The sequence below is a fragment of the Montipora foliosa genome, chromosome 3 (genome assembly GCF_036669935.1).
Source record: "Montipora foliosa isolate CH-2021 chromosome 3, ASM3666993v2, whole genome shotgun sequence".
Taxonomy (NCBI): domain Eukaryota; kingdom Metazoa; phylum Cnidaria; class Anthozoa; order Scleractinia; family Acroporidae; genus Montipora; species Montipora foliosa.
In genome coordinates, this window is record NC_090871.1 from 26,398,170 (window position 1) to 26,408,277 (window position 10,108).

Below are 10,108 nucleotides of genomic sequence, written 5' to 3' on the forward strand. Positions count from 1 at the left end.
AATTGAACTAAATGGCCCTTTAAGATATCCAATGAAATGCAATCATGTTTACAACTTTAGGCAATGATAAAATTATACACAATTTTATCATTCTCAGTTCCTGTTGTAGTTTGTGGTATCACAGAGATAATTATGGCATTGAAAAGATGAAAATTCTCTCATTCTAAGCAATGTTTAAGAAGTTGCAGGGAAAAAGAAGCCAAAAATCGCTAAATTTCATCCATTTTCTTGAAAACAAAACAATTAATTCAGACATTTGCCCTTTGCCAATGCAATGGTAAATCTGTCTATTATTTTCTTATTGTTGCCCAAACCAATTTCTTACAGGTTTTGTCATCGTTCAATCAAATTTAACAAATCTATCAGTACTCTAGAATGCCATTGAAGAATAAACAGTAGCCTCCCTTTATGCTTTGTTATGCATTCCTGCCCCACAAGATCGTGGGAAGAAATGTGTGAGGAAGCCCTTAGAGTGTCTGCGTGGGAGGCTTAAGAGTCTTTTTTTTTGTGCCATCACACTTTGCAGTCCTTATTTACACTTAACTGCGTGATAGTACAGTCTGTAAAATAAATATTAACAAACTTTGTGTGGAGGTCTTTAGCTACTGAGTGTTATTTAATAGGTTTGTAAAGCAGGGTTGAAACAAACTTCTCCTTAAAGCGTTGTGTTCCACTTAATGTCATGACACCATCCTGAAAAGAAAAAAAACATATATATATATATAATTATATAAAAAGAATCAAAACCTGTTTTCACAGAGGGGGATGGACTTTAATAATGCTAAACAATTAAATGTTTCTTTTAGGAATTAGAAGACTGAACTCTTTCATTTGTGCTATAATTTCATTCCATTAAACCTCGTACTAAACAGCATTTACATGTACAGTGTCAACAGTCATCTTTGTAAATTTATGCCAAAAAGTTCTGCTTCAGTGACTCTTGTGTTATAATTGCAATCGACACGAATCGCATAGCACGTGAGGTGATTCACATCTCGCCTCAATTGTACTGTAAACTGTCTCACATCCACTGTAGTATCATCTAAAAATTTTAATTTCATTGTGCTTCAAACTCTCCTTTCAAACATGTTTTTGCTTTTTAAAGTGAGCCTAATTACAGGTTAGGTGTATAGCCATACATTGTATGCAGATCAGAATACAGAAATGAGGACTGTTTTCCAAGTTTCAGAATCGACATGACACCAAGCATTCATTGAAAGGTACTGGAAGACAGTAATCTACACTGTACACTAGACCATCAAGACTCAATATACATGTAAAATTATAGAGACATGTATTTTAAAAGTCAGCTTTAACTTGTAAATTTGGGAATAATGGCTAACATCAAAGTTTACATGCGGCTTGCCATAGAAGCAGGACAAAAAAATGGCTTTAATAATTATAATAATTATTAATATGGTGCATATTTGCTGACTGAGGTTAAATCTCTTTTACAGGAGAAAACATACCACAACTAAAAACCATGTCAATTAATTATTATTATTATTATTATTATTATTATTATTATTATTATTATTATTATAGTTATTAATAATTGTTAATTAGTATATGATGATGATGTGATCATGATGACAATGATAAATAAATTAGGTACATAATACTGATAATAAAAATGGTATAATTATAAAAATAATAATTATTATTTTTAAATAACTGTTTTGTAGTATAATCCAAGAATGTCAAGACAATAATACTGACTTTTATTAATTACAAATATAAATATTAATAAAGCAAAGCAGACTTAAAAAATACTTACTTTTATAGACAAAGCATAAAGATGATTGAGCGACACATGATCAGGTTCTGGCAGAAGGGAAGGGTCATTATGATCCACAACTTCTTTATTCAGTATAACATGTAGTAAGTGCGGTGGGAGAACTGGTGGCACACTGGAGTGCATTCCATCATGAACAATGACAGGATTATGGTGTGAGGGAATGAGCTGATGATAAGAACCTGGTGGAGATCCTGACATTGATTCTGTAATAAGAATTTATTATAACAATTATATGCGATTGGCTAGTGCTTCTGGCCAATATAATGTGCATTGTGATTGGCTAAGAGGCAAGAGCTTGCGGGGAATGGGCATCATTAGAACCTGTAATGCCAACGAGCCGATTCTCGATTATGCAAATTAGTTGCTTCTTCTTTAGAACCGTTCTGTAAGCCATGGATGTAATAAACAACTTAATAACCTTGACCGTTCGGTCGTTACAGCAAAATCTCAAACCTTGGCCTAGCTGTATTGACCTTGCTTTTGCTTGGTCAGTACGGGAAGGCCTCAGTTTGTGATTTTACTGTAACAACCTCACTCAAGGTTATTACATTGTAAGTAGTTATTAATGTGCAGGTTTAGTTTTTTTTGTTGTTTGTTTTCTTTCTTTGGGGGTGGGGGGGGGGGGAATCTGTCAATCTTCAAAACAATAGTTCCTTTGATTCTTGACTCTGATAGAGAGCTGCCCCATAAACTTTAAACATATTTAACTTATTTCTTTGCAGAGAGCAAGTGTTACATACAGTATGCATGTACACTGTATTACAGCTAGTACTTTAACAGGGGTAGAATTTTAAATAACTAAGCCACAAAGCACTTAACTGTACTGTTAGAATATTATTAATTAAAGGGTACATGAAAAACTTAAAAAGTGCTAAGGAACGTCATGCAATAATTTCCCTTTAGTTTGAGTGTTTGCTCAAGAATCGAAATGGACACATGTCCCCCTCACCCCCGACCCTCAGGACACAATAGGGGAATGTAACATTTTGTGAAGTGTTACATTTTAAAATTTCCCAGACCCCTCCAGGAAAACTTGACTGTTATAATCTATTGTTAAGCTGGTTTTTATTAATAGTAAATCTTATGTAACGGTGGCTTATGAATTGTACAGAACGTGCAATGCAATACTGTACTAAACAACATCCCCATAAATGATTCTTTTTAACACCACTGTACTCACGGGTGTTACGAAAACTAAGACCCTCGAAAACAAAGGCCGGTTCTTAGCCTTCGTAAGAAAACTAAGATAAGGGTCTTGCTTAGTGGAAATTATGGGAAAGAAACATGGGAAAACTTACCGCTAGTCAGAGATTTGGGCGCTGTATGTTGTCTCTTCACATGGTTGAGTTTAAACAGACACAACGCCATGATAAGCTTGAATGTTGCGTGACAGAAAAAAAGTGGCACGGAAACTAAAGATAGTGTCTTTCGGATAACGAGAAACTTAGTCTGGGAATAACCCTTTGCTTATAACAGAGTCCATGTCTTGGTTGTAACCACTAAATATGTGATACACGCATTGTTTTGTCTGTACACATCTTCCAGTTTCAAAACAAGTCCACAATTTAGCCATAAGTCATGCAAACAATAAACAGATGCTGGTAGATGGTCAATTTTATTATGATGCCTGATAGGGGACTGAATAGTTTTACATGTAGGAGATACACGACTGTAAGTGATTTTCTGTAAGTTTCTCAGCATTTGTCTCATTCACAACCTTATTTCTCAGCTTATTACAATGAGGATGTGAAATATCATCTGTTAGGGGGTGGGGGTACATTAATAATGCACTATTCCAGTACTTTGACGCATTATTAATTTTATAAGAAATATTGAAATCAGTATAATTATACAGAAACAAAACATGTGATAACTTACAGAAACTATAACATTACTACTTAAATAATTCTGTTATAAATTATAAACTAGAAAATCCCCTGCCACTCTCCACAACCTCATAGACAGTAGCACTGTTGCGTGACTTACGGCGACATTGTGGACTTATTTTGATACCGGAGGAAGAATAACAAATCGACAAAATAATTATTTTAAATATCACATTTTTAGTGTTAACCGTTACAACCAAAGGGTTAACAGACTAAGTTTATCCTTATTCGAAAGATCCTACATGTATCTTTAGTTTCCGTGCCAATAAGTAAGCATCGACGAATGTCGCTGTTTTTGTTTTTCTGTCACACAACATTCAAGCGAGTCATGGCGTTGTGTCTGTTTAAATTAAACCATGTATGGAGATCAGGGATGTCAATAAGTATAATGTTTTTAGATGCCGTTTCATGAAAGGTGTCAGCCGTAGCATTTCTTTACATGGCCACCGGCCACATAGCAAAGGCCTGCACGGCCTGAGGTCCTGGGGGCATCTGGGGGCATGCTCCTCCAGAAAATATTTGAAAAACAGACCCCTGGAAGTGCTTTTTCCCGGATTCTGACACATGAAAAGGAAATTCTATGCAGTGATAATAACACTCACTTTTCATATTTAACTTTAAATATATACTTTGAATTCATCAGTTTCACATACCTCACTTCACAAAGATTAAATGAATAAAGCTAATGTTAATTTCCAAAAAACTTGCCTGGGTATTTTTTTAAATCGTCAGTTATCTTCACTACACTACACTACACTACAGTTTACCAATAATATTCACATCATTCAAAAGAAATTCATTCATTAAAAGGAATTACTGTAACATCGTTCTTGGAATGGTGTAAACCCTGTTCCCAGTTCGGAAGACACGATTTTTTTCCTGAGCGTGACTCATCAACATTACAACAAAGTAGAACATAGTTTTGCTTCGCAGCACTTCTACAGTCTCTTAATCACGGTTTGTTTTCAACGACTTAATGTTTGAGAAAACCTAAAATAAAATCTACTATAAAGTTTTAATAAATTATTTTAGTCATCATCATCCTCTCTGTCACAGCCCTCAAATGAGCAAATGTTTACAAGCAGCTTCTTGAAGACTTAATTTGTTGCTGTGCAAAATCTCCTCCTCAAGTTCTTCATCTTCTTCATTTAGCAAATCCACTTTGTTACTCAGAGCAAGAACTGTCTCTCACAAAAGGTAGAAGCCACTCACAACCTCGTTGCCAGGGCCATGTCTGCTTTCAAAATGGCAGGTGTTTGTAAATTTACCTCCAATAACTCTGTCGATTCACTGCGATTTTAATTTTTAGACATAGATATGAAACAAGGAGGCAAGACACCAAGAAACACTTATTTGTTGCAGCTTTGTACCTGCAACAATGAATATCTTCAACCATAACATCAAGCCAGCTCCTAAAGCTGTACATCCCTGGAGACAATGTATCCAACGCCCAAATAAGTTCTTCCGGGTTCCTTTCCTGTAATCTCCACTGTTTACAAGCCTTAGGGGTCTTAGTTTTCATACTACGAAAACTGAAACCCGGGGGTCATAGGTCTTAGGTCTTAGGTCTCGAGGGTCTTAGTTTTCGTAAAACCCCTGTACTCACTGATTGATCCTGCAGACCCTATACTGGCGCTAGCATCCGATTCAAGAGCTTGAAATACTTCAAAGTCAGACTTCTGCACATTAATCACATTATTGCGACCCCCAAAATTATCATTTGTGGTTGGCTGCAAGAGATACAGAAAATGATGTTCTCCAAACAAATAGAAAACTATTGTCAACAAACTTATTATTTTAATCATTAATTAAGCAGCTTTGCTTTAAAAAAAGGCAACATTTCACTCACTGACAATATGCTGCAGTTAAAATTTTTTCTTGGTTAAAAATTCTTCAGATTAGTTGTTTTTTACTTTCCTTTCCCTTGAAAAACATTGTCATTATCTGAAACCATAGGATGTGCTTCCCTTGCTTGATTTCTTTGTAATGATTCAAAGCTATCATGGTACGGTACGTTCTGATATCAGACTGAGTCTAGTATCATTCTCACCATCCTATCCATACAATACATGCAAATAAATGCATAAACTTTAAGATGCTAGTGGGAAGTTTTATCTGGACCAAGCCAATTTGAGGCAAATTAGTTAAACAGCTGAATCTTTCCTAAGCAATAAAAATCCCATTCATTCTTAATAGTACATGTAAGCTAAAATGAACACTTAACACAAATTGTACTTACAGCATTTGGGTCATGAATCCATCGCCCATCAACACAGAATTTGTATTCGTGTTCTCCCTCAGGTAGCTCAATTATGGCTGAAAACTCTCCCTGACTGGAATAATCATGATATCTACTTGTTACTGATTATCATAACAGAATGCACTAATCATTGTCATAATGTACAAAGCAATTTATTAAAATAAAGAAACAACAAAGAGGAAAAGACAGAAACTGCCCCTGGTGGGCACCCTTCCCAGCAGTCAAAGGGCAGAGAGAGAACATACACATTGCACCTCTGGTAGCTACAACTGTTATATTGCCTTGTTTAATGTACTGTAATATGGTATGTTCCTGAAGCATACCACAGCACAGCCGGTTTTCAATAAGAATTTTAGTAGGCGGCAAAACTTGAGGAGTAGGTAAAGAATGGACAACACACACCAAAGGCATGCTTTCCAAGGGTCAAAAGCATGAGCTTGTAGGGGTGTCCGGGGGGCATCCTACCCCACGAAAATTTTGAAATTTGGGTCTCTTAGAATGCAGGAAATGCATTCTGGAGCATCAAATTAGGGTGTTTGAACACAACACCAATATCATTAAATTTTCAAATTGGCTTTTTTATTCACTGACAGAGAGAGTACTTAAATATTAATTTTTTAAATTCAATTTTGACGGCAAGACATAAAGATGTTAAAATAGCATGCCCTTTGCATTCTGTCAGCTGTGTGCAATGTTTTTCATCTGTCTTGACCCAAAAGACCTTTTGCAGATATACACACACTTCAAATGTAGTTAGCAAATCAGGCAACTTGCACCTACTACTGGACTGCTGCCTCAAAACATGACTGTGAGTTCAATCCCTGATCACCACCTTTGACCTTTCTGCCCAAGGTTCATGGTGATGCTTTTAGCCTAAAAGTGCATTTGAGTACAACACCCAAATTGTTCCCAAGAGTACACGACATATAAAATCATCAGCTGATGATCTGCTAGAAAAAAATGACTGTAGACACGTAACACACTCTACTTCCAGCAGTTCTTTGCAGTACAGGATGGCGCAGTTTGATACTATGGATAATATTTTGGTTGTGATTAGACAATTTATGTTGTGATAGTGATGAATAAATAGTGATGAATAAATAACAACTTAAATATACATGTACAAACCTTTGACTCATCGGGATCCTTGTTTTCCAGTCGTTAAAACTCCCAGAGAGTAAAACCTCTCTGCCACCATTTTCCCACATGAATACTGTTGGTACAGTTCTTTTTTGTGGTGGTTCAGGTTCCATAAGGTCATCTTCAAATTCATAATCACTTTGACTCTCAAAGTCTGGTTCTCTTGCTAAAAAGGAATATTTCGTAGAGTATGGTATCATACACTGTAACTCATATACTATTATGGCTAAGCCAATCATTTCAATTCTAGCATTACATTAGCCAATAGTTTTAATTAATAATATATATTATAATCATAGTCTTTTTTTTATTATACACCACTTTCATTTGGTTACAAGTAAGTGTATCACCATGAAATCAGGAGAAGCACGTGATGAAAACAACTGTTGGTGGGAGTACGTGTACATATACTGTATTTTATTAGATGTTTTGATGTGTAGTATCGCTGAGTATTTTATGAGTTGTGCTGTACTTTGACAATCTCGCCCAATTTACATGTACAAACAAAGAGTAGAAATACTCAGCGATAGTACACACCAAAACATCTAATTAAAGCTACTGTATTTATTATCCATCATTTTTGCACTAATTTGCAGCAAGACCACCAAGAACATGTGACAGTTTTTGCGTGACATGCAAGCACGGGGGCAAACGTCAGGACCTAAACTAGTCAAACCAGTTTTCTACTGTACAATAACCAAGTGTACAACAATACTAGCAGTATGTACAACATCGTGGAATATTTGTACTCATTTTGTGTGTTTTCTTATACCATAACTAAATACAGTTGGATAATAAATTTTACATGTTATACACAATATATTAAAAGAATTAATGAAGGCAGTCAGTTCTTTGTGGAAGTTACATTTAAGTGCATTTCTTGAAATTTACATGTACTGTAGCTACTGCACACAATTTGATATAACAACAACAAAAAAGGCAATTACATACTGTACATATTAAACAATATGCATGCAATTGTTAATTCCTCATTTATTTATCTGATTACTGATTAGCAGATTGAATAAGTTTTCAGCACTGTCAAACATCCTTTTTCAGTAGTTGTTTTTTTGTAACAGTTGTATTCAGGTAACTGTGGAAACACTGACAGTCTTTGCTGTGAAAGTACATGAATAATGGGAGTCCAGCACAGTTAAAATGGTTTTGAGTAGTTGGCAAGATGGCTTAAGTAGTAGGCATCTGACCCTTGCCCGGTAAGGTGGTCTGGGGCATACTCCCCTAAAATGTTTTGAAATTGTGACTTCAAATGGTTGTATCTGGCGCATTTTAGGGGTAAACTCAGCCCATCTTTTTAGCTTACACGTAACACCATTCGAGAGCTTTTTCCCTCAAATGCCAGTTATTTTCCACATCATTATGTAGCCATGCAGAAATTTTACTCACCTGATAAAATTATCTTGGCCTCATGCTCACTTGGGAACATTTTCTTTCCAGTTTCAAATTCTAGAGTTGAATCCGAACTGTGAACATCCTTATGTTTTCCTAATCCTGTGTTTCCCATTCTATTTCTTTTCCCTGTTCACAATGGTAGTTATGTTGTATGTGATTTGTGTCAAACTGTGAAATAGGGTTTAATACAATAATTATTGCATAAATCTTGACTAAATCACTTTATAACGTAACATGAATGAAACAAAGTGTCAGACATACACGTAGGCATATTAACCCATTGACTCCCAGGAGTTCCCCATTGACGAGTAAAATTGTTTGGTGTTAGACAGAGTAAAATACTAAGTTTGGCAGGATTAGGCCGGTTTGGATGTCAAAGGGTTAATGACCTTGTATAAAATGACCACTAACCAAATTTTTGTGCTTGGCAGAGCATTGCGTAAATATTAACATGAAGGTCTGAGACTGAAAGTTGCCTCTAAACAGCATTAGCAGCAGGCGTGGTCTTTAAAATAAATTCTAAAAGCTAATTCTGATTGTGGTTCTATCAGGAGTATATATTTTGTCTATTCCTTATGTAATACAACAAGGTTATCTAAAATTAATAAATCAAAGTGCAGAATATTCTGTTTTCTGCTATCCAGGAGAAAGTGGACAACAGTCACAAGAGTAGCCCAACATTACAATTACTGTAGCTCTTGTAAACACAAAAAATTCAAATTTTTAAGAAACCAGTTGTTCATAATTACCCCGGTACCTTTTTCTCAGCCATGTATCTTTACTAAATAAATAGAGGTACCATTTTAACTTCGAAAGAAAACTTATAAACTCAATCCTCACATCACTAAGGTCCAGGAATTACACTCAGTATGCATTGGGGGAGGCCCGTGCTATTGTCACAGGCACTCATTACAAACCCTCTCAAACGAAACAGAGGTATGGCTGTAAATTGTTACATCTTTACGTAAAAATATACATCACATCAAAACTTAAAAATTTATTCCCTGTTACAGTACTGACGAAATGGTACACTAGCCTAGTTGCTTGGACCTCAAAAATGATACAACCAGTCTAGGATGATACTGGAGTTCATGGCACCCCGGGGATGGCACCAACTTTTGAACACTGTATGAGGGATCACACCAGCAGAGTTTCTCGCTCGTTTTCTGCAGAAATTATTTCACATACAGTGGAACCTACCAAAGGAGAACTGATAAAGCTGATGTGGTTTCCGACATTAACTACCCCAGAAGATTTCTAAATAAATTGAGATTAATTAGGAACAATCGAATACTCACCGAAAGTTAGTACGTTAATCCTTGAAAAGATGGAAGTTGAGCCCAGGCCACGTCCGAAAATTGAAAGAAAAACCACAGTAACCAATGACCACGGGCTCAACGCGTTGACCGCTCCTGTGACTCCTCTATTTAATACAACAACAAACGTTTAAAGAAAAAAAACGTTTTAATCTAGCATTTCACTATCATTAGTCTTTTTTCCACATCTCCATAAAAACCCCCTTGTCTCGCTGGAGTCTTTTGTCGTTTTTGGGGGTTTAGATGGGGTCTAGAGTAAGGGTTAAAAGCAGGAATTTTCTAATGTTAAATGTTACAG

General features: G+C 35.8%; 1 protein-coding gene across 1 annotated transcript in view; it reads right to left on the reverse strand.

The window, feature by feature from the left end:
• Positions 1-9,829, reverse strand: part of LOC137997181 (5'-AMP-activated protein kinase subunit beta-2-like) — a 10,987-nt gene extending 1,158 nt beyond the window's left edge. The window contains exons 1-7 of the mRNA XM_068843025.1: positions 9,793-9,829; positions 8,489-8,662; positions 7,073-7,250; positions 5,924-6,017; positions 5,291-5,414; positions 1,778-2,001; positions 1-693 (exon numbers count right to left, since the gene is read on the reverse strand). The exon at positions 1-693 is cut by the window's left edge and continues 1,158 nt beyond it. Coding sequence (XP_068699126.1) covers positions 613-693; positions 1,778-2,001; positions 5,291-5,414; positions 5,924-6,017; positions 7,073-7,250; positions 8,489-8,606 — 819 coding nt within the window. The 5' untranslated portion in view covers positions 8,607-8,662; positions 9,793-9,829 and the 3' untranslated portion in view covers positions 1-612. The remainder of the gene's footprint in view (positions 694-1,777; positions 2,002-5,290; positions 5,415-5,923; positions 6,018-7,072; positions 7,251-8,488; positions 8,663-9,792) is intronic.
• Positions 9,830-10,108: the final 279 nt, after the last annotated feature.